At 38.3% G+C, this 25,986-nt stretch overlaps 1 protein-coding gene across 2 annotated transcripts in view; it reads right to left on the bottom strand.

The window, feature by feature from the left end:
* Positions 1–25,986, bottom strand: part of CTNNAL1 (catenin alpha like 1) — a 58,246-nt gene that overhangs the window by 10,481 nt on the left and 21,779 nt on the right. Inside the window, exons 3-11 of one of the 2 annotated variants that reach the window (XM_082285354.1) lie at positions 19,919–20,106; positions 15,165–15,284; positions 12,919–13,008; positions 12,447–12,617; positions 11,215–11,415; positions 9,256–9,342; positions 6,067–6,225; positions 4,486–4,578; positions 4,024–4,174 (exon numbers count right to left, since the gene is read on the bottom strand). In XM_082285354.1, coding sequence (XP_082141480.1) covers positions 4,024–4,174; positions 4,486–4,578; positions 6,067–6,225; positions 9,256–9,342; positions 11,215–11,415; positions 12,447–12,617; positions 12,919–13,008; positions 15,165–15,284; positions 19,919–20,106 — 1,260 coding nt within the window. The remainder of the gene's footprint in view (positions 1–4,023; positions 4,175–4,485; positions 4,579–6,066; positions 6,226–9,255; positions 9,343–11,214; positions 11,416–12,446; positions 12,618–12,918; positions 13,009–15,164; positions 15,285–19,918; positions 20,107–25,986) is intronic. The other variant, XM_082285355.1, reaches the window with a different exon arrangement.

The raw sequence follows: 25,986 nt of genomic DNA, 5'->3' as shown, positions 1-25,986 counted from the left end.
CATTAGTGTGTCAGATCTTTGTTAATATATCAAATTTTTATTTTTGAAAAATATATTTTTTCACCACATTATGGTCTTCTTTTTATTTGACTGCCTTTGTTTTTCCTAATGTGCTTTCTTTAACATGTTTTTCCTTTTTTAATTTTTTGACTTAAAATTAATTTTCATTATTTCACTCTGTCTTCCAATTTTATGCTTTCTACTAGTTCCAATCATGTTTTTCCTTCCATAATGCCCCTATTTCAACTTTTAAGTCCTGCATTTGATGTTACTTCTTCTCTGAGAGTATGGCAGCATGCCTGCTTCACTCCTCTCTCTAGAATTCAAGTGTCCCAATTCTGACATCCTGACCTGTATCACCTATTCATCAACTACAGCCCTTCAAAAACCTCATGGTCATTTAACTCCTCACAAATCATGTGGGCAAAACAGAAGAGGAGGGCAGAAAGGTATGTTATCTTCAGAAACCATTCTCTCACTTCTGATCCAAGTTACAAGGGAGCAAATCAGAGGATTATTTATTTACATTGTTCTCCAGCATGTCCAAACCAAAACATTAGAAAAAAAGAGACTGGCTGACATCCAGCAGCTTGGATTGATGAGAGGTACTTTCATCAGGTGGTCCACCTCAAAGTGCAAGAGCCTCAGAGTTAAGCATCAAATGGAAATGAACCAAACAATCTCTGTGTGCAGAACCAAACCTCCCATACCTGGAAGGAGCGACCCTCTTGAGGAGCCCGTTACTCTCTTTATCCCAGCCTGGACACACCAACATTGTGGAGAATGGGCCTCCTCACCACTGGATTAAAAAGTGGTTTAGGATTGAGCAAAATAATGCCAACTCTTCCTTGCTGTACAGTTCTGCACAGCACAGGAATATTTCCAAAATACACGAGGACATGTATTACTGGGATGTGCTGTGCTCACCAACCTCCCCATCCCACTGTGCCTGTGCATCCTGCTCCCCCAAAACAAGCCCCTTACAATTTGGGTACATTCCGGTACAATTTCATTACAATTGAGTAAAATATTGCTTCACTTTCAAGCTGAATGCAGCTGCTCCCATGCGCATTTGGAACCTCAGCATGAGAAATACCTCATTTGCCATTATGAAAAAAACTCTGGACAAGAAGCTATGCAATTGCTTGTAAAAATAAAGAAATTAGCATAAACAATGTCAATCTAGTGTAATCTGAAAAATGCTTCTTTTATTTCATGTGTCCAGCACATTTAGTCACCATTCAATTTTTGCATCTTAAGCTGTATTCTGAACTCTCTAACAAAGCTAAACATTTAAATTGGTAGTACAAAAATACAAGTTTTTAAACTGAGGAGAAAAAAAAAATATACCTCTTACTGTAATTCTATCTCTTGTTACATACAGTCACAATTTTACTAGGAATAAAGCACTTGATACATTTTAGTCTGTAAAATAAAGACACTTTTACCAACCTCAAGACAAGTATCATGAATTACAAGAAGAATAGAGTCTTATCAAATATTGTGAAACTTCACTGTGTTTGCAAGGGCAAAAGTTTTGTGAATGCCACTCCTTTAATCTCTTAGCAAATAAACATGTTAGTTTCATTTATTTACTGGCTCACCAGTTGTGTTTTCTCGGAGAAGAAAAATGTTAAAAGTGGCAAGGTAACTTCAGGGTATTTTCTGGTAGCAAAAAGACGGGGTACTTGGAGGAGATTTTTCCCTTCCCTCTTTTTTTAAATGACAAGAGTCACTCCAAAGTCCAACAAGAGAAAACAGGCAAACAAAAACAGATTAGCCCACAATCCAAAGGAAAACTTTGTAGAAGACGGGTGGATGTAAGAAGATGTTACTTCTAAGGAGATAATTGGTTGCTACTATGAAACAATCCAGATTCAGAAGAGTGTCTCTTACTAGGCTGGGCCATGAGATAAGGAAAATGGAGATTTCTTAACACTGTTTTGGCAATACAAGACCTAATGCACCCAAGGCCACATAGAGAACACAAGCTATGCTTAGTATCTTACCAGTCAGCGGTGGTATCAGAACACTTTATGCTGAAAGAAATACTGAGGATGAGAGACACTAACAAGAACACAGTTGGGTGGTTATGCCAAACAAGAGCAGTCTTCACTGCATCACACATGATGGCCTCCAACCTGCTCAGCAACACCTACCCATTCATTCTCTTTCCCTCCTTCAAGCAAGGACATTGGGTTGCCCTTGTGAAATGATGTTTTAAAGAAAGTGGAAAATACCACTTATGGAAAATGTGTTATCTGCCACCAGCAGTCCCAAGGAAAGTTATTAACTAAAGAGGAGGCTGGGCATCTGACATCAAGAACAATTTGTTTGGAGAGCCAAGTGTATGCTTTGCTGTGGCTGCATGATTCTCACCCTAATATTTTTAAATACAGTAATATATATATGTATGTATGTACACACGCACAAATAGACATAAATATAAAAAGGTTATCATTCAACCATTGTATGAATATGAAAAAAATCATACTGCATGATCAGCCCTAAAGATTCCAAATTTATTCTAACACATTAACAATAGAGTAATACCATAATTTAAGTTTCATTTTATAAAATATTCTCTTTAAGGAAAGCGAGTGTCACCCTGGCTCCCAAAACAAACAAACAAACCTGCTGAAAGTTAAAAGGTCCATAAACAGGATGTCTGATTGCTGCAAATATTTATGTGGCATTCCAGACCGAGGTGGAAGAACAGCTGGGATAACAACCGTGTTTTTCTCAACTGTCTCAAACTCCCAATAACCTGCTCTACACACAATTATTGTAAACCCAACCAAAATTTCAACATAGGTTTTCTTTTACATGCTTTGAAGTTCAGGCACACACTCATTTAGCAACCAGCAACAACAATTTACACCCTGTGATTGCTTGCTACTGTGCTCGAAATGCTGGCAGTAAAGAACTGCTTACACAAAAAATCAAGAACAGAAAGTTAAACTACAAAATAAAGTCTAAAAATGGAAAAGGTCTCAATAGCAAGATGAAGTACTGTATCATTGATAAAGTGTCATCTAACCTGAATAAGGATTTACTTTTTCTGTATCTTAGATACAAAAAATTAAGTGCCCGTATTTAGGTAAATCTAAGCTTTTAAACCTGAGCGATTTTCTTAAAAATACAAGACATTCAGTATTATTATATATTACATTCTATCTGTATGCAATTCTACCTTAAAAACTGAAACAAACACGTAGCTGTAAGAATTATAACAGGCTACACTAAAGACGTAATCTGAAAGAAAAATACGTGGTATAAAAATGAAAACCAAAATGCCTTCCATTTTAAAGGTAAATTACCCTATGCTAAAAGTAGACACAGAATTTTTTTTCCTTAAGATTCCAAGCTTTTCTTCTACATGTTGTACAAATACCAATAAACTTACCAACCAGAGAAAATATCCCAAGATTGTGCAGAGTCGTCAGAAATTCCATCCAGGAGAAAGGACAGCAGTTTAAAAATCAAATAACTACATTCACTACATTATGAAGTGAATACAAGGCAAGCTGACAGTACAGAATATACATGTATACATGTATTTTCCACAAATACAGGACATTAATTAAACATGTCACAATTCAAGTTGTATCTTGACTGTCATGAATTGATGATATGTCCTAGATAGAACAAAGGGTGGGTGGAAGTCCTACACCCCTTGTATGTGAACACTGCTGGCAAACAGCTGTGTCTAACACTTTTGTGTCCTTTGAACAGTTCCATTTGATTTTGCTAGAACTAATCCCAGTGCAGAAAATTAAACATAGCTAATCTTACATAAATCAGGCCTTTAAATATTTGGCTGCTTTTATTTGAAAAAAATCCAATAAGCAGCCTGATTTCGCATCTATACAAACCCAATACATTTGTGTGTTACTACCTAGATCCCACAGGATGTGGAACTGTTTACTGCACTCCTCTCTTAGGAAAGCAGAATTTCCTGAATCACACTTAAAATTCTTAGACTTGAATTTAAATTTTTCTGTTTCTACACAGCATTCTTACCTCTTCTTCCTTCAAACACATCATTGATTTCTCTTAACAACAAAGACATGTCACTCAGTTGAGACTCCCAGGCCTCGCAGAACACCTCAAGATTTTCTTTTGCAATCTTGCTAGATGGATGCAATGCCAGGGTTTCTGCAGCAGAAATTATCTGGACAAAGAACAAAGCATTTGCTATTGCAAGTCCTAGTACATACATACACATGAATTCACAAATGCCTCCACAAGCAAAACACAAAATTAAACTGCTACTATTATGTCTTAGTACTGTATTCATCTGACATTTGCAGGCTTGATGACCTTTCTCTTGAGCTCTTTTAGCTACCACCCGGCATTAGTACATAATTCCTTCTTAGAAATGAATGCTTTGAACAGGTCATTATTAGGTCTCCTAAAAATTCACGCAAGTAATTTTTATTGATTTATGTGTACTAGAAGAGGCCAGTTAGAAGCTGGACATACCTGTGGGCCAGTGACCTGAAAGGTATCTTCTGCATGTATGCAAGTAATCTCAAGGGGCTCAGTTCCAGAAACATGCCTCAATAAGCGACACATCTGAATTATTTTAAAAAATATTAAAAGAATCATAAAAAACGTGCTTTTATTATTAGTGAGAAAAGGTGTACATACAAAAATACACACAAACAAACACAAAGTTATTGACAGTCCTTTAAGAAATGTACTGGGGACTGCACAGCTGGGTGTTTCTCAGGGAGAATTAACAATAAAAATGGGGCTAAATCCTGACTTGGAAGGGGTGGAAAATCACTGAGAGAAAGAAAAATCTTAATAAATAAATTAAAGTAAAACAAAAACAATTTCACATATTTAGGACTGAATAAAACTGAAAGTTAACAAACACATAGAGAACTTGGGAAAATTTTAGCATAAGTAACTTCACCAGAACAGGCTTATTCAGCAATTAGCAACCATGTGGAAAATTTAGGCTTTCATCATCCAGGGGACTGAATTATCTTTGAGCAAATCAGTGTCAAATTAGTTTAATTAGTTTAGGGAAGTAATACTGCTTCCTTTTTTCCTTTTTTTTTTTGTTTTTTTTTTTTTTGTTTTTTTAGTAAGGTTAAGAGTGAACCTTGGGTCGAGAAGGAACATGGAAGTTTTCACATCAAAAGGAATTTGTAAGACAGAGACAGCACATATGAAACTTATTGCACTGTCCACCATCAGAAATGCTGTAAGGTCTCACATGCAAGCACTATTCAACCTCGTGGTTATGCCTGAAAAAAAAATTGGTGTCTCACTGGAACACGAAACAGTCACAGATCAAGGGGACATTAAAGCTGAAATTAAAAACTCAAAGCATTGTTCTTCCAATCCTGGAAGTTCAAGGGTGTTGCTTCTGAGTATTCATACTTCCGGGAGGAATCCTCGAGCCCTATATCTCGTAATTTTTTAGAAATGAGTATTGGACACCATGCAAGTACAGCTGCTGGCATCACCATGTTTCACGTGATCTATCTTTGTATGTCTCCTGCTGGCATAGGTACCTCTGCTTGTCTGTGAGACAAGACAGCAACAAGGTACACGTGGCTGACATCCTCCCACACTGCTTTTCACAAAGGAGAAAGATTTTCAGTGGCCCTCCTGACTGGTCTTCAAAAAATCAAACTCACTGCATTAAGAAACTTAACTGTCTATCTCCAGCACTCTTGTACACCTGGAATCAGCTACTGCTGGATGCTGCTACTTGAAAGAGAAGGGTTATCGTCTCTTCTTGGATCTAGAGATTTTTTACTTACTACTTTTTTAGTCATGTTTTAGGCCAAATGTCTACATACAGATTGAGTCTAGATCCATGAGGAGAATTGGGCACAATGTATATCCTTTCTACAATGCCTGCATGCCACAGTGACACCTCTGGCTCAGACCCTGCCAAGAACAATACAAAATTCAACAGCATACATGGAAAATAAAATAAAATTACAAAGCCACAGACCAAAGCCTTCCTAAAGAACAGATTTATGCAAATCCAGCCACTCATGTTCTAAGTGTCATACACAATGAAAGCAGCTGTGAACTCACCTCAACAAGCTGTTCTTTCTGCTCTGATAGCTTGCAAGTATATTCTGCTACAGCTTCAAGATTTCCTTCTACTCCTGTGATTTTTAGTGCTTTGAGAACCATATGATCTGTATGGTATTTTAGAAGATCTGCTGCCAGAGATGTTGCTGCACTGTGGACCTTGAATAGCATTAAAAGAAGGAGAGATAAACCATAGAAGGAAAAAAAAAAAATCTATCCAGTACCAAGTCAAACAAGCTTAACAAACAGACTATTTTTCAAGATGCAAAAAATTTACTGACATGAAAGCTCACATAGAGCTTGCTTATCATCTGGGGTTTTATTTCTTCAATTATTATTCAGAGTATAAAGATAAAATCCACTACAACATTAAAAAAAAAAAAAAAAAGGCAAAAAGCCCCCACAAACAAGAAAAATCAACTCCACAACCAAATACGGGGAGAAACAAAAGAGCAGCTGGGTAAAATGAGGCCATGAAGTTATCACACCACTGCTTTCTGATTATGTTACAGCTGGGGAAAAACCAGGTGCATGAATCTGTGGGTCACCAAGTTCAGCATAAGCAAAGCACAATGGCCACTCCACTTCTTGTTAAGAACACACATTAAACTGTGTGAATCAGACTGAAGCCACACAAATCTGAATTTATAATATATTAGAAATTAGAATTATCAGTGATGCAAAGAAAAGCTTGAATATAGTTGGCTTGTGACACAGCCTTAGGAAGGTAAAATGCACCTTTTCTACAAGGAGATGGGTCTTGAAGAAGTCTCAAACAGTCTCCTTATGCTCCCAATAAGCAAGGAGAAGTTTCTTGTTTAAACACACCCCTAAATGCAGGCACACACGCAGACATTGTGCTGTGAAGGGCTCTGGTTGCCAACAGCTACCAGTGACAGCTGACGCTAGTTCTAGTAACTAGTCAGTAGGTTTACCTGCACCCTGCAATCAGCCCCATCTTAAGAACATTGGTAAAACCAAAATAGCAACCTCTTTAGAAACAGCAGAGTATGCTCATAAGACTATTGTGAGTCTTGTAATACTGCACTCACTTTGCTAGAAATACACTGACGACAGAACAAACTTAAGTGTTCAAGAGAAAGTATTTTTCCAGCTCTTACGAATGCAATGAGCTTGGAACTGACTCTGTAGAGAAGAGTGTTTACTGGAATGGTATGTTGGGGTTTTTATTCCACTGGACTCCATTTTTACTCCTGTCCTCTGGCAGTACTTCCTGTTCTTCTGGATTTGTTTTTTAATTTCACAAAAAACAAGACAACTGAATTATTGCCTCAAAATTTGTTGCAATTGTTTTTGAGGGGGAAAAACCAGCTATGACAACCTTTACAAACTATTTATATAATGTTGCTCACATGGCATTAAATAGTAGCACAAATCACTAATCCCAGAAATGAAGTCAGCTCTGAAGAAAGGATATCTGAGAGGCTTGTAATGTTGGAGCAGGAACTGGAAATTCTCATTTATATGTAGACTACACAGAGATTACCTTTTCATTAGAGAGTCTTTTCATCCTGATCCAAAACAGAAATATACTTCTACTTAATGCTGTCTCTGATCATTAGCAGGAAATTAGTCTCAAGAAAGGAATATAACTTTTGTTTCTTCTATGAAAGGACAGATAGGTGAGAACTACTTCAACAAGGCTGTCTTTTGTTCTCAGTCACTCAGGCTCTCAAAAAAATTTTAATTAGAGTCACCATATCTGAATTTTACCAGTAGAAATCCTGGTTGCTGACTGGTACACTGCAGCCCCCCAAGTCAGACTGACAGGACAGCCCTCAGCCATGTACAGAAGGCATGGCCATTCTGGGATCAATTCAATCACTACACAGAGAACAACAAAAACGACATAATTCTCTGAACTTACTTCTAAGAACATGAATACTTTCTTTCACACACCATATTCCAGCCCCCTGTGGCTTTATGGTCTATGCAATTACATAGTTACATCCTAATTTGACTGGGAACTCCTCCACCTCATTCAGCACCTGGAGACAATGCTACTCAAAAGGGATAATCTTACAGTTAAAGCAGCTGAATGCCACTTTGGAAAAGCTCTGCTACTCATTTCCTACATAATGGTGACCAAATTACAAATCAGCACATAATCAAGGTCCAAAAACTGTGTATCCTCCACTTTCTGGAGCCGAACACTCTGCCTGAAAGCAGAAGTGCAACTGAACTGAAACAGATTGAAAGCACTGTTCAAATCTTCAGGACAGCTGCAAGAACTACAGTCCAGAAGACAAAATTTCTCATTTTCCCATGGTAAAAAAGAGGAGCATGATTTTTTGAGCAGTTGAGGTTTTCCAGTTACAGCAGCTGACAGCTCAGCCTAAGCGAGTTCACCACACTTCTCTAACATCTTTGCACTGCTCTGCGTTGAAACTCACTGTTCTTAATCTTCATTTTCCATCTGTTTAAAAGAACAGCACTTTGAAGCAGTTGAAAAGATAGCTGAGTAATGTGCAAATATTCAGGAAGCTGCCAGAAATCAGATTCTGTATTTGCTTCAATTCTGTGGAACAGACAAGGCAGCAATGCTATCCTTCATAGGAAGGGTGAATACCCTGAGCAGCAAGTGCAGTCCATCCCATGTATCAAATGAGGCAGCTATTCCATGTGTGTATGCAAGCTGACCTCAGCATACTTGCACTTAGGAAAAGAATAATGATTTACCACAGACACATACACAGCTGCCAACTGCTGAGAAGAAAATCCTGACTATAAGGCACTGTCATGGCATATTTCTGCTAAGGAAATCAATAGGACAGGTTAAGTACAAATAAACTACAAATGTAATTTATTAATTTGGGCATGCACTACAAGAAAATGTATTTACAAACAGTGATGTATGCATCCCCAAGGGAAGTTTGCCTTTACATTTAAATTAATGATTACATACTTCCAAATTAACGATTACATACATAGTACTTAATTCCAAACACCTCTTTTTTGTGGGTTAGCAATGGGCCTATGCATCTAGCAGATTTCTAATCAGTAAGGACAAAGATGATACTAGCTCCCTGATGTAATTCTGATACGGTTACTCTTGTCTACAAATAGACATTCGTCTTCTTGGGCACAGGATCCCATTTTACAACTTCACATATGAAAAGTGAGAAATTCAAACTGTTGTTCAGGTAATCTTGCTTAAGCTGCACTTACCTCTCTTTTAAGTTCATTCATGCACTGGCATGTTTTTAAAATGGCTACTTCCAAGTCTTCCATGAGATCCTTTGTCTTTTGGTTTTGCTATAAACCAAAGAGAGAAATCAACAAGACATTACACAAATAACCCAGCAAACCCCACACATGCGTTCACATCATGTGCCATTAGCCCAAAAAGCTTTAGAAGACAGCCTTTTCTTTCCAGATGAAATGCTTTCACTTGAGCAGCCTGTGTATATTCTACTTGAAAAATTCTTTTATAGAAACATTTATCACCAAATTAAATCTAAAACCAGTAGCGATGCAATCTAATTGACTGCTTCTGTTCAACAGGAATTTATTTCTACACCTCACTGAACTTTTTTCAGGAAAAGGGTTTCCTTCAGCTTGACAACTGCCAGAAATCTTCTGCCTGACCATCCTAAAGTAAAACAAGCCCTTAAGGCTTTTTTTTTTTATATAAACATCCTTTAAAAATAAAGTGGTACCTAAAATGTTATACCAAACAAACTGAATTATGGAATTGTTCTTCAGAACATTCACCTTGCAATGAAGCTGCTGAGCTGCAATCAAAAATCCACCTCACTGAGCTGTTACTATTTTATCTGCTGCTTGTCTTTAGTCACAGCTAGGCTGGGTTATTTATTAATGAAAATACTTAATGCATAAGCACGCATGTGCACACAGAAGTATTTTCACAGATCATATATATGCATAATCTTGTACTAGGCTCTCATTTCTACCACTTGAAATGTAGCCTGTAAATTATTTAGAGGTGATTATTTTCCACCAGTAATAGAGCTTGGAAATACGCAAGTGTCCTGGTTTTGGCTGGGATAGAATTCATTTTCTTTATAAATCTGGCATACTGCTGCTTTGGATTTGTGATAAAAGCAGTGCTGACAACATGGTGTTAGTTATTGCTGAGCAGTGTTTACCCAGCTGCCTATGAGGGCTAACCACCAACACCAAACTAACACAAGCTAAGGTTTAGTTTTCCTACAGCTAAAGGGAGTCTATGCAATTAATATTCTATATGTGTCTTGTTTGTTGTAACAATATTCTGTGTTATCAGGAAGATTTATATGCCCTTCAAACTGCACTACTGCATTAAAAACACCTGACTGCAGTACCTGATTCAAAGAGGGAGAAAAGGAACAAAAATGCTTTCTCATAAGAAATACACTCAGTTAAGTAAATATCCTATACTAGGACACATCTGCCGTATTTCAGAGTGTTGATAAGATTTTGTGCTATACATCTCCCCAGGAGCAAGACTGAAAGCAAGTCAGCATCAAAACCAGAATCAGCATTTTCCATCTCTGCTTTCACTTCCCCTGTTGCATATATCTTCTATCATTTTCAAGGAAAAAGTAAGACAAATGACAGAGGCAGGCTTAATATGCTTCTTCTCTAAAAGCTACCATCATTTAAATAACGTAAAAAAGGACAAACAAAAATAGCCTGGTCTTATTGTTTCTCTCCTTCTCCATAATATTCAAAAACCAGTCAATTTTTCAGAATGCTTCCCTTTCCAACAGTTTAACTGTTTTCAATATCCTGTTGAAAACAAGAAAAAAATCTGTGGTCCCTGCTATGGGATCAAGACAATTGAATTCTCTGAACTACTCCACCAAAAGACCTCACTGTTTAAGACTGTGCAATGATACTTCTGTTAACTGCCTTGTTTCCACTCACATCTTCATTAAAATTAGTCTACTACCATCAGCAGCCTAATTTAGCCATCAGAAAATCAATGAAACAATACCACTGGGGTAGGGGAAGGATAGAACACATGGAAGCTGCAGAAGCACAGAACAAACTGTAGCTTCCTTGATCAGCTCCCACTGTGAGGAATACACTCAGTTCTTTCTTCCTAGACCAGAAGAAAGACTGCATTAAAAATTTCTTTTCAAAGTAGAGGTGAAAAGATTTACTTTGCTAAAAAGCTCTTACAGCTTGCATCCACACTGAAACCAGCTGCTCTAGTTCCATTTTAGCCTGTTTAGACAGCTCCAAAATGTGTTCTCTGTGCTCATGACTGGTATACGCAGAGTCTGTGAAGTCTTCTGTATGTTCCAGGATAACTTCCAGCATTGTTGAAAGGTTCTCTTTTGAGAGAAAATAAAGATTCTCACGGAGACCTTCCACCTTGTTCTGAAAAAGAAGCACATCAGTTCCTTGAGAATTTATATGATTTGGTTGTGACACAAATGCAGAAAGCAGATCCATCATTTTACATTTTGTTTTTCTCCTTAGTGCTTTTTAAAATTATTCTCTTATTTTCCAAGTAATCAACAATTTGCTTGTGTCCAGACCAGCAGTACAGGACATTTTTTTTTTAAAGTGATACTGAAATCAGTAGGTTACTCCCCCTTATCAGGAATAACAGCAGATTGTTCTATTGCTGAACATCATTGTTCTATTGCTGTCAATAAAAAGTTTCTAAGTTCAGTAAGGTTCAGAAATTAAATAAGTTTTCCAATTTTGTTTGATCCTTCCACATCCATATAATCCATTTTGAGCAGTTTTCTAAAAATGTGTACGTAGCAAATTTAATACTTCGGGGCATTTTCAGAAAATTTCAGTGGAAATTTAAAGGGGGGAAATAGATAAACAAATAAATTGAATCAAAGTGACAGGCTCAAAAGCAGTAAGCCATGGTTGCTGATTAACTGTTCTTAATGGAGTATGAAATTTAGAGAAGCCTTTATGAGGTAAAAAGTCAACTGAGCTACAGGATACAATTTCAATTCAGAACATTTCTTTTGAATGACAGTTTGCTCTTTTAAATGTTTGTGTGCATATTTTTGCATGCAGTTTTAAAAACACTAACAATTACAAAGCAAGAATTCTCAAACAACAACTATTTTATTGAAGGTCTAATCAGAACCTGATACTTCAGTTTATTCAATGTCAAGGCATCACCTCAACAAAACGTTAAAGAGTTCTGAATGCATACTGATTCAGAAGGAGAGGGCAAGTATCAGGAGGTGCATTTTGGCAATGACTATTAAATTATAGTCACCTCTTGTCAGATTCTGTAACGTTTTGGAACAGTTATTTAAGTCAACGCTGCTGAAGAGATGCAGCTCTGTGATTTCAAATCTAAAACCACTTTTTTTTCCAAAATCCTAGTTAAGAGGGACTTTATTGGCTGTAGAAAACAGTACTATTTCTACTCTTACCTTGAATTCTTTGATGCCAGAATATATGCTGATGGGGGCCATTTCATTTTCTCCATTTGGTCTAGAGTCAGTTACAATTTCTATTACCTGTTCCAAAGCTAGTCTCATCCGATGAAAAACTCCATCTTTGTTAATACGAGCAGATTCACAGTCTGGGTGCCTCAGACAAGTCTTTTTAAAGAAAGTAAAGTAACTATTATGAAAGAGTATAGGCAGTATACTGAAATGAATGCTTCCTGCTAAGGCAAGTCTAAAGAATGTGTTAGAATATGGTGAATTCTTTCAGTTAAACTGCTGTTAAGTAGAATTCACACCATTACTCAGAATACAAAGATCTTCTTTCCTTATTCTTTACACTTACACCCTTCTTCAGCATGAACTCTAAAGTGGGGCTGAGAGAGGAGAGTCAGCTCTCCTGGCAGATGTCATGCTTTGTGATTTAGCCAAGTTGTGTAGGGGTGCACATACTCACCTTTGAAGCAGTCAGGAGCATCATAGTGCACTTCTCAAGAACAGCCCTAGATGCAGCCATTCTAGCCTTTTTCTTCTCATCCTTCAAATCCTAAACACCAAAAGGAAAAAAAAAACCCAGACCCAAATATTACACAGTATCTAAAATATTAACTGCTTGTGAGACCAGAAAAAGGAAACTCTCTTGCAGGTGAACGGGTTGTGAGAAAGCTTCCTAATTTCTGACAACTGCTATTTTCAGCGTAACTCATGATCTAGAACTTACTTTTCAGAAAGATTTTAGTTTATGCATTTATTCTTGGCTCTATTCAATTCAGATTTCAAAGAAGGAAGATCTCCAAGATACAGAGCATGTTATGTAAACTGTTGCTAATTTTGATACCTTTATCATAGAGCATTATTCATAAAACAGAAAAATGAGGTGAAAAGAACAGCCGACAAGAAATATTTTCTGAAATGGAGGGGAGGGTAAGGTAGAGACAGAGAACACCTGCTTTTCATTGTACTGCAGTGGAGGAAATGTAAACTAAATCTTTTTTCTACTTGAGTGTTATATTTGCTACATACCAGTAATAAAGAAAGCCTTAACAGGCTGAAAAAGCAATTCCTCTGTATTTCTCTGCTTTGAGTACAGAAACTTATGAAGAACTTTCCAGGGAAAACTGAACTATACCCCCAGCAAAGTTCATCAAAAAAGGAAGAGTGCAGAGAATCCCTCAACATGCAAGGGGGTCTAACAACGGGAAGAACTTAGAAAGCTACAACTATGATTTTCTCACTGCTCCCAAAGACAGCTGAGTGCTATCTGAGTGTTAAACATGCAACTGAATGGGACCATCTGAAGGTTTACAGGATGTAATTAATCCTAATATACCCTAGATTAACAAAAACACACAGATAAATCACGTCAGCAGGCTGCTTTGACATTTTTATGTTTGTATTTAGCAACTACAGAAAATCTTTAAGATCAAAATCACATTAAAAAAACCCCAAGCCAACAAAGCAACTGCACAAGAAAACAGTTAATTTCTGAAATTCTGACATTACACTCTGATAAATCTGATGGCACTCAAGAATTTACGGCATACTTAAAAATCCTATGAGGGATGTTTCCTCCCCATAAAACTAATAGTGCCACATAGCAGCCTACACGCTGTAAACTGAGTGTATCAAGAAAGTCCTGAGACAATTGAAAAAGTGACAATGTAGCACTCTTTCCAAAGGAGTCAAGTAGGCAAGGAAGGGAGAGCAAAAGACCACTTAACACTGAAAATCCAAAATAGTTGAAAAGAGTACCACTTCCTAATAAGGCATGTTTCCCTTTCACAGGAACAAGTGCTTCAGGAAAAAATACTTCAGGGAAAAACAAGGAGAGTTCACTTCCAAGCAGGTATTTCCTTTAATTTTAAGTAGCTTTCCCAGTAATGGTTCTTTGACACCAAGCACACACACATCAACAGTAAAAGGAAACACAGGATGTTGGCCAATTTGTTTATACAAACTGAATTCTGAATTTTGCTAGATATTAGAGACTGTATATTTATATCGAATCCTGGTTTACCTCTGAACAGAGGACTGGATTATCAAGGGAAAGCAACTAGAGTTCACAGCAGAAGTCTTAAGCCTCAGCAAGTCCTTTAATATACATGGAAGTAGCAGGAAAAAAAGCTTTTGGTATGAATGACAGGCTTTGAAATCGTAGCTGCATGTGAGAACTAAAACTCATAATAAGAACATAAGAAGGTTTTGACCAAAACCTAGAAAAATATTCCATAATAATAGTAATAAAAAACCAAACTCTAACAAGCCACCAAGCAGATGCTTTATTAGAATCTAAAGATTTCATGTTTGGAGTTTTCTGAAACAATGAAGTTGTTTCACTATGTGCAAACATAGTGAAGTCCTTTCACTATGTGCAAACATCAAATAGTTCTGTCAAGTAACAACAGACAAACTCTCTACTAGAGTAACGAGCCAGAAAAGTTAGAGCCAAAAGACAGTGACTGAAGCCAAAGGAGAATGCAAATAACACACACCCAGGCTTCTGGAAGGTCAGGTCAAATAATGCAGAGATATTTCTCAGGCTGAGCTTTAAGATCAAAAGATGTGTTTTGGGTGGGTTCCAGAGACGGGATACCAGCAACTGTTTTGTTTTCTTTTATCATCCCAGAAAAACCTGTATCTTCCTGATAATAAGATGAAGATGATACTGTGCAACATCTCTCACAACCTTTTATTAATACTTACATTTTGCCGATCTCCAGTTAAATGGGCAAACTCCACCATTTCATTTCCAAACTGGCTGAATATTTGTACAAACTCCTGGAAACTACTGACTTTTTCTAGTTGTTCCATTGTTGCAAGAACCTGCAAGATAGGAGAAAATACTGTAGATTATCAAGATGCTAAAAAAACCCATTATCATTGAACTAGGAGTACTATTATTTTTACAGATGCTTCTAAGTTGTGTCATTTAAAATGTATATATTTTGTTACTATTTAAGCATTAGTAACAGCTGGAAATCAAATGTAAATTATCATGCTTCATTCAAAATGAGTCATTTGTTGTCAGCACTCAAAAAACACTTTCCTTGCTCCTTACAGTATTAAGAGTAACAATATTAATGAATTCAGTTTCCAGATTCAGGAAAAAATGTGGTTTTAAATTTAATATGGCAGTAACAAGTGCAGATTATATTCCTGTGTTATATCCCTGTGTTGTAACTCTCTATTTCAGACGCATAACTTTTAAAGTCTAAAATCACTGTTGTGCAGACAGGTGTTTCAGTGGCTCTGTACATTAAAAAAAAAGGCAAAAGAATTAAACAAAACTAAACACAAAAGTTAGAAATAAGTTAATACACAGTTTTATACTTCCCATAACAACCTACTCTAACTCTGGAGATTTTTATTAGTTGCATATAAAACAAAGAACTAAATATACGCAAGTTGTATCAAACTCTTACTCAAGATACATTAAAGCATGTAAAGTCAGCATTTTTTTAAACTTTCAGCAAATACTATCACAGAGTTTATAAATTACTGATTACTGAAGGTATCCTGTGAAGTCACTACATTATGGATTATAACAGAGATTAACATCTGCTTTTTTCAGGTTAGACATATACTTGCTAATCTCAAAGGGATCTTTCAAATCCACTAAATGTCTTCAGAAGGGAAAACACTAAAAGCAGTTCTTTATTGTCGTTCAGACTGGAGATAAGACACCACATGAAAATTTAACAGACTGTACTTGAAAGGGAGAAACTTCAACTTATTTTTCCTTTTCTATGCCAAAAATACCTTCCCCTCAACTACAAAAGCAGTGTACACACCTGATTATGACAAACTCCCCCTTCCCAGCAACCTTGGCAAACTCTCCTAGAAGCACCAATTTGTTTGTGATAGAGCAGCTGTTCAATCTCAGTTGTAAACTAAGTAAAGCAAATGTTCCACTAAACCCTGTGACTGCTGTGGAACTGACTGTTTATCAAGCAATATTAGACTGCAGCATCTGTCTGAGTATATTATGTTGGGCAGCCAGTTCCACAAAGGCTGTAGAAACAAGGACTTTCCTGACTGGGACGTTGATGCATGAGAAAGGCTGGAGTGTGAAGGATTTGGAAGGAAGATGCACAAAGATGTGAAAACAGCAGTATGAGAGTGGAAGAAGGAGAGAACCGCAGAACTGGGAAAGTGAAGGTGTAGAAAAGTTAATGTGGATAAAGAGGAAAACATACAAGCTAAGGTTCCACTTTCTCTTCTAAGAATAGATAAAAAAACATATTAATTATGCTCAACCATTCTTGGTTTAAGCAAGTATAGCACTTTATGAGTATGACCTTGCTTTCAAACAACTCTGTTAAAGTTTTCTGTGTTTCTCTCATTAAAAATTTCTTGTCAAATAAAAATTTAAGTGAAAGCACATGCCTTTCCATTACATTGAATAATTCTAGACACCCCAGGCAGAATTGACATTCCAAAAAACTGTATAGACAGATCTAAATTTGTCTAAAGCTTATTCAAGAAGCTGTTCCAATGCAAAATACCTGTGATGTCTTCATAATTTTTCATTTTAAAACTTCTTCAACAAGAAACATGCAGATAGTAATGAAAACGTACGATTTTAATTAAAAGGTTAAAAACACATGAAAAACCCAAGGCTGTAAGTTCTTATTAATATCTAAGTTAGCACTAGATACTGCACAGCTACTGCTGCAGGATGAATGTCGCCTTGCAGACAGCAGTAGTAGGCTGACATCACTTCAGGGCACATCCATATTTTGATCCAAAACAAACAGTGCAGCAACTCCTCCACTATCCCTCACTTCCCTGCTCATTGTTCTGGCTCTGCTAACCTGACTGGTGACAGTGAGTGGAGCAAAACCTTAAGCTCACTGATGCAGTGACTAAGTCTGATGGACAATGAAACTCATGTTGTAAGGTAGGAAAGACGTGGGCAGGGACAGAAGAAAATGTATGCAATCCAAGAACACAAGGACAGCATATATGGTGCAGAGGATTTGGAAGCAGGAATCTGGATCACTGGGGATCATCAGCCAGAGGCTGGATTCTGGTATAGATCACCACTCTGGAAGACCTCAGTCACTTCCCTCATCTGTCTGAGGGATTGGATGTCCAACCGCTCATCTGTTTTTCTAACCTTTGCCCTTGATTGACTCTTTATTCACATGAGGAAGATGATGACAATGAAAATAAAGATGTTCAGAAAGAGGCAGCAAAAAAAAAAAAAAAAGGCAATAGAAGTTTAGTATTTGGGATTCAGTCTCTAAGATAAAAATGGAGCTGAGATCTTCTGGAACAGTTACCATTTCAAGAAGCCAGAATCTTCTCCAGCTGGCAGTACTGATGATCCTCTTCCTACCTTTCCATCCTCTTTGCCACATTACACTATGCTGTCTCAGTGTATTTGTGTGCACTTCTTAAGTCCCTGCCCATATTATCCCTCTACCACAACATTTCCTACAGAAAGGACCTTTTTGCTATCCCTCATAGCGGTGTCTGACACACTTTTCAGGAGTGTACTCTATAACTCTATAAAAATTAGGGTATATATAAATATTAGGCCTGCTTAAGACACCATCATTTGTTTAATCTGTCCTAGAGATGTGAATCGCTCTACTGATACCACAGATGGAAGAAGACTTTCTCAAACATGTGCAGTATGCACAGAAAGGAGAATGCAGTAAAACCCAAGAGACCACAAAGACTAGCTGTGTCCTGAGGTGCATCAGGCACAGCATTGACAGCAGGGCAAGGGAGGGGAAAAAAGGGGACTGAGGGAAGACTTCACTGCAGTTACAACTTCCTTGTGAGGGGAAGAGGAGGGGCAGGCACTGATCTCTTCTCTGTGGTGACCAGTGACAGGACCTTAGGGAATGGCCTGAAGTTGTGTCAGGGGAGGTTTAGGTTGGATATCAGGAAAATGTTCTTCACCCAGAGAGTGTTCAGGCACTGGAACAGGCTCCCCAGGGCAGTGGTCACAGTGACAGCCTGACAGAGTTCAAGAAGTGCTGGGACAATGCTCTCAGGCACATGGTGTGACTCTTGGGGTATCCTGTGCAGGGCCAGGAGCTGGAGTTTGATGATCCTCATGGGTGCCCTCAAACTCAGGATATTCTATGATTCTGTGCCTATGGCAGTCAGAGTCAGATATACTTACTCCGGACTATGAGATTGCTTGAAATGCTTTCAAAATTAAATGCTGCACTTATGCTTACTATATTCACATCAGTGTATATATGATGACATTTTCATACATGTTTAAAATTATCAGAAACCAAACCTGCGCCTGTAAGGGTATATCCCTCCTTATCCGTTCATGATGCATTCATTTGCACAGTTGCTCCATAGCTTAAATCTGTGGTACCACACGGCACTTTTGGAAAAATAAATTAATTAGGATTACTGCATGGCTGCAGACAATAGCAGAAAAGCAGCAGAAGGTATTAAACGCACCAAAAAGTACAAAAGAAGACCAAAGCTGCAAGTAACTTCAGCAAGCTGTTATTGATAAAACTGCTGCCACCTGAATCAACCACTGGGAGAAGAAATGAGTACAAAGACAGCAGATCAGTGCTGCCAAGTCTAAAGTCAGAGAGAAGCAGGTAATTTCACTGGTTTTGAATCCTGGACTGAACTGTCTTGGATCTAGGCACTGCAAAATAGAGATCAGTCAGTCTGGAAAGTAAACTGGGACAAAGGAATAGAGACAGCATGAGGAGTCAAAAGTGGAAAGAGGGGCACTGCTCTGGATTACCAGTTCAAAACTAATGGAAAACCCCAGGCCTTATCAGGTTATCATTTTTCAAAAATGAGATTTTTCTATTTTTGTTTTAGCACATTGTGAAGAAAAAAATGGAAGGGTATCCTACAGGCAAGACAGTGAAGTCTGCACTGCATGAAATAGATTACATTTGAGGTTAAATGGGCCTTCATACATTATTTAAACCAACCAATGAGTTTCATGCTAAGTTTCAAGACCTAAATTAAACTGCACAGAAACCTTTTAGTCTGTAAGCCTCACTTCACTAGCACAGAATTTTATGTGCATTCCTCACAGCTTTTTGCTTAGATGCCATAATGCTCTTCTTGTCTTGATCCTGACAGTACAAACATCCTGTCATTAGCAAGTAGAAGCTTTTATTGACCATTTTACCAACAGACACATTTTTCACCTCACAGCAAATTGAAAGTTAAATAAGCAGTAACACAGCATCTTCTCCAGCATACTTAGTGAATAAAGCAATACAGGTGACATAAAACGCAGAGTCACTGAGTATTATTTTAATCCTACTGACTTAGAGACATCCCCTTTCAGATACCTGGTAGGTAAACAGGTGCAAGATGTGCATTCATTTTTATCTCTATATTTTACAATTCCTTCAGAGAGACAATGAAAATATCACATCATTTACCATCACTCTTTTGCACTGACTGCAGGTATCAGTTAAACAAAACAGAAAAGAAGCTACAAATACCTTGTTTCTGGAAGTTATAATTTGCTTAATAACAATCCTGTCTGCTAACACCAGCACCTTTGTGACAGAAGAAAGCAACAATCTTGCAGCTTTTACCACACCCGTTTTGTCCGTAAAGATTGTAATGTGGCTATCAGATTCAGGATGATCCAAGCTTGCCACATCTGTAAGCTGTGCAATTGTTTCACCTAGAAGAAAAAACAAAAATAAAGTAACTTTCCATACTTAGAAGAAAGTAACTTTTACCTCTGAGGGATAAGACAATTTCAGAGCTACCTACAACTCTTTTTATTTCATTTCACTTCCTTCGACTGACTGTTGGTGGCACCCTCCCCATATTTAAATGTGGATTACTCTTCACTTATACCTTATTCTTCCATCTGTACCATACACTAATTTTCTTAAAGTAATCTACAGATATCTGAGGGGGGGAGTGATGGGTGGAGTTGGGGAGTGTGGAGGGAGAAAACATTAATGGGTGGCGTTTTTCTGATTTTAATAGCAAAAGTCAAACCAGTGGCCACACTTGCAGGATCAATCCACTGAAAGAGTGGGATGCAGCAAGAAAGAAAGAACTACGAAGTCCCCTCCACTTTCCAAATTTCAGTCAGCATTCCCATAACTTATGGATTTCCTATTCCTGTAGAAGTTTCCAGGCATGAATAATAAGGAGATTCCAAACAGTAACAGGCCACTAAACAGGGCACTGTCAGAGACAGGAGAGGAAAAAAAGGCAAAGAAGTGTTGATTTTCAGCTCATCACTGTCTTTTCACTCAACTTGCATTAAGTTAAATAAATAGTTAAACAGGCTTAATTGACCACTTTTATTTTTTAGGCAGTTAAAAATTCTACATCCAATGCAGCTAAGGGATTTCTTTATCTGAGAAAGAAACACAGACCCTATCCAATTAAATCTTCTGGAGTACCCCAGATAATAGTACAACAGACGAAAGACAGAGCAATTTGCTAGTCTATAACCAGAGAAGGGCTGCTGGGAGACTGAGCTCAGGCAAGCTCTGAGACATGATTTTTGTTAGCATGCAAGACAAGCTGATCAACCCACAAATGACCTATAGATTGTTCTTGAAGATAAAATCTAGGAGATTTGATGAAATTCTCTATGACTCATCTTCAAAACCTCAACTAAAGCAGTTCACCTAAGAAGGCAACATACTCCAAAGGCCTGATAAAGCCAGTGCTCCCATATGAAGAACCTGCACTATTCTGGTACTCCAGAAATACCACACATTATAGAACAAGGAAAGCGTGACAGCCCTTCAAACGACAGAGCTCCACATTTCATAATGTTTATGTATAGATTTCTCTGATAATTGTAATCCCTTGGGTTCTTAAGCTGCCTAAATAGGTATTACATTATGGCAAGGAACTTCCAGTACATTTGGTGGGACCAGGCCAGGTCACAAAAGGCATGCTCCAAATAATTAGGGCATCAGTCCAATATACTGTACTCTAGTACTGTCTGAGACAGTGAATTCCACAGCTAAAGGGCCTGAAAATGAACAGAAGCAAGAGGAGTTATAAAGGTACAGCTACAATTCAAAGGGTGAGGGGCAGCCAGATGCACTACCAGTGAACCTGTACGACAAGTCTCTGGTCAGGCAAGGAAATCATTTGCCAGCAAAACACATTGGGCATTGCCTTCTCCACAGTCCAATTCATTTCAGTTCACATCAGTCTCTAATTGTTCACCTTCGTCAGCAGATTAATCTATTTCTTTGACCTCACAATATCTGTGACAACATAAAATGCTGTAGAAACACACAGAGAACAATTAAAACAGATGCAAAGTTCATTTGGTAACCAAGAAAGGTTGTACATCATTATCCCATTTCGTATGCTATGGGATTCACCTTCTTGAGGATGAATCAAGTCATAGGTGAAGCAGCTAGTCATACGAAGAGATATCAGGGAACACTGAAAGATCTGCAACATCTGCCTGTGAAAAGCTCCAGTCAGCCCTAGAAACTCCAGACTTCTGGTAACAGAACCAAGGCTTCCTCCTCTGCCTGTAGATCTGAAACTACAGGAACAGGAATTAAGCCCTGGGAGTAAGCTATGAGGAACAAGACCTGTTAGGGTGAAGAAATGGAGCTAGGAAAGCTACACCCAGCTGGGTATACACCAGTCCATAAAACACATCTGAGCATGTCAGAGAAACAGTTCAGTGTCACTGTAATTCTCCTATCATGGCTGAGAGATTGTGACATTGGGTGATATTTCCAATGACAGGAAGACAACTGTCACATCCATCTCCAAGACGGCTAACAAGAAAAAATCAGGCAATTGTGGGCTAGTCAGCCTCACATCAGCCTCCCGGATTATCACTAAAATAATCTTGGAAGTTATTACCACATGAAGCAGAAAAAGCCCATCAGGAAGAGCCAGCACAGACCCGCCAGGGTGAATAGTCCCTCACTGATCTGAATGCCTTCTATGATGAGATGATACTGTTTTTAAAAAGAGAAAGTAACAGATGCTGTGCATCTCAGCTTCAGCAAAGCCTCTGACATGATCTCCCGTAGTGTCCTGATAACTTCATCAAGAGATATGGACTAAGTGAACAAAAAGGTGGGTAGAAAATGAACCTGACTGTTGGGTTTGGGGATGCTGATAATGGGTACGAAGTTCAATGGGCAGTCAGCTTCCAGCGGTGTCCCTCTGGGACTGGGAGGAGTTATCAAAACTATTCCCTGGATGATGACTCAGCACATTCAGCAAGTGTGTGAACAATACCAAACTGGGTGAGTGTCTGATACTGTGGAGAGCAGGGCTGCTAGACAGAGGGACAGGCTGAAAAAAAAAAAACTATCTGATAGAAAATCTGTGAAGTCCAACAAGGGCAGTAATACCACATCTAGGCCAGGGTAACACTACTCAGCCCTACATGCTGAGATCAGCTGTCAATAGGGAACTTTTGTGGGCAAAGACATGGAGGGCCTGGAAGACAAAGAGTTGAACTGGAGCCAGCAATAATGGCCAGCTGCATGTGAAAGGCTGCAGATAATTCTTCCCTTCCTTTTGGCACTCGTGAGGCAGCATCGGGAGTACCGTGCCCACTTCTGGGCTCCTCAGCACCTCAGCTGACATAGTGGAGCAAGTGACAGAAAGGGAGAGGTGGAAGGGAAGGAGTTTGTTGTGCCACAGGAAGAGAGGGCCAGTGGCAGAGCTTTCTGTGGTCCACATCTATCCCCCTAGTGGGCAGGTGTGGAGAGACACAGACAGACCGACCCCAGTATGTACAGCGATGGAACAAGAAGCACAGAACAAGATGTAAGAAAATACTTTTGCCATGGCAAGGGTGGTCAAACACCCTTAAGTAAGGATACAAAAAAGAAGTAAGAAATGAGAAATGCACAAGATCTCCATTCTTGAGAGTTAAAATGGCCCTTATGACTTCAGTTATTCTGTAATATTTATTTATCCATTTAAATTTCTGTTTTTCAGCCTTCTTAATTTAGCCCTCTCTGTACTAAAACCCAAGGCAAAAATAGGAGAGAGCTATTTATTGCTTTTATTTTACTCCATGTCTTCCTTTAGGGCTACATAGTCAACTGGCAGAGAATACTGGAAATGTTATGACACTAACTCATTCCTGACATGTGCTTTTCTCTTTTAAATTAGCCCTAGTTTTAGAGAGAAAAAAAAAAAAAAATCACAGATGGGCATCTAAACTGTGCTTCTTTAGGTTATATTCCACTACTATACTGTCACTGTAAACATGGACACAGTGCAAGAATGTTAAGCAAAATCTGCTACATGACCCTCTGCAGTGTTTTAGGATTCTATTTTGAGTCAATCAAATTACAAGGTTTATTACAAGGAAATAGTCATAACAAGTTTGAAACACTTCAGATCACTGATTATACCCTTCACAAGAGACAGATACAACATCTGTCATCCTTCAAAGCCTCTGAAGGATATGCAGTTGATTTAAAGACTCCCTACTTTTCTTAGAAACTGAGATGCTTAATGTTCTCAATCCTTTTGTGTTGAAATCTATCTTCTATGCCTAACAAAATCTCCATTTCTGAGACACAATCTAATTTATTGGATAAAAAGAAGTATGAACAGCTTTACCAGACTCTCTGCCCTAAAATGCAAAGGCTTTCTGCTGCCTACACCCTCAGAACATAGATTCTTTAATACAAGTCAATAGTCTTGGCTATAATTGTCCAGGAAATTTTTTTGGCTTGCTTGGGAACACCAAAGTTATTAAAAATGGCACTTGAGCAACTGTGTTCAGAAACTGAGTTCAGAGGACATTTATCCATAAGAATTTATCTGCTCAAAGGATTGTGTTACTTTGTCCAGCACCGAACAGTCCACAGAGGTAATACTGGCACAAAAAGCCCTCCATCAGACAAGTAACCAGGAGCAAACTTGTTTGCTGTACTGAATTTCCCATGTAAGTCTTCAGTTAGATCTCAAATGCAGGGAACAGCTGAGCCATGCCAAGGTAAATGTGAGGCTGACAGAAATGTAAACAGCCCGTATCTTCACTTCTCTAGACTGAGGCTATTACTGCGTAACAGGAAATAAAACTTACAATGCAAAAGAACTATAGTCTTTCGCTGGGATAAAATACCACTGACTATTTTACCTTCTGAGCTCCCCCTGCATACAGTGATCGGGAGAAAAAAAATATTTAACCACAGCATAACTGGCAAGACAAGAAAGAGAAATTCAGACTGCACTGCTCTTCCAGCAGCTGAGACTATTGATGTGAACTTTGGCAATTTTGGCTTGTCAGCATTTTACTTGGATCTCTGAAGAGAAAACACATGCTTCACATAGCAAATGGAATGATTTTAAATTAGGACATATCTGTTTGCAGCCAAGTTTACTGGAGCAATAGGAATTTTCAGTTTAAAGTTTATCCAGAACAGTCCTTCAAATCACAAGAACAATCATTCATCAGCAGCATGTTTCTAGACATTGTGACTCATTGTTGAGGGATTTTCAGAGGATTTTTTACAGCACCATGCCCAATTTCTAAGTTTCTTTTTTCCTTTTAATCACAAATAATAGTATGAACTGCATCCCCGAAGTCTGAGGCCAGAACAGCAATTCAGCAAGACATGTAACACCAGTTAGGACAGCAAAGACAAGTTTTTCAGGACTCTGAGGTCATTTCAAAGATAAAAACCAAACACCCACCCAAGCCCCCTATTCAACTTAACAGATCAGTTTTAAGCACAGTAACCCACGTCTTGGAGTAGAGTACTGCTCCATCCTGCAGTAATCAAGACATTAGTGCTGAAGGGTTGTTGAAGGGTCATTTATTTGTCTCCACAAGAGAAGTTCAAGATTGTCTCCCTGAAGCTGCAGCAAGCAGAATGTCTGTCACACTTGCAGATTCATCCACCTGCTCAAACTGGGAAAACTTCAAGTAGAATTTCCCAAAATCCAAAAGTATTTGAAAGCAAAAACAAAACCTCACCCCACTAACAAGAAAAGGAACATTTTACTAGATGTCATCTTGAAGGGTTCACTGCAGATCTAAGGACATGCATTTACTGAGGGCCACTGAAATATTATGCAAGGAATAGTACTTAGTATCTAGGAAAGTAGTTTCTAGCACAACACAGATATTCCCTTACAGCATCAGAGAATGCAACCCCCTGTTCACCTAGACAGAGTCTTCTGGGAGAAGGAGAGTGACAGCAGGCAACTCAATTATCCACACTTCACATTCAATTCACACACACAGCAACTTTGCAACAAAACCTGAATCCAGCAAAAAGGCAAGCACAATATGATTTTCGTTCTACTGAAAGGAGTCATCAGATGACTGATGTGAGTCATCTTACAGAGTGTCCTGATGAAATATGGGTTGACACCGACCTTCATTCAGACACTGAGATTTGGAATGCAGTGACCTCAATAGCATAACACTCAAATAATACTCCGCTGTTTTAACTTGGCAGCAATAAACTGTAAAGTTGTATTCCCAACACTCAGCTCTTTGTCTGTAGTAACATCATAAAAAAAAGAGCAGTCAGGTAATTCCTTGTGGCAAATGATCCTATAAAAATCAAAGCCAACA

The sequence above is a fragment of the Coloeus monedula genome (assembly GCF_965178545.1).
Source record: "Coloeus monedula genome assembly, chromosome: 1".
Taxonomy (NCBI): domain Eukaryota; kingdom Metazoa; phylum Chordata; class Aves; order Passeriformes; family Corvidae; genus Coloeus; species Coloeus monedula.
This window is presented reverse-complemented; position numbering and strand designations above follow the sequence as displayed.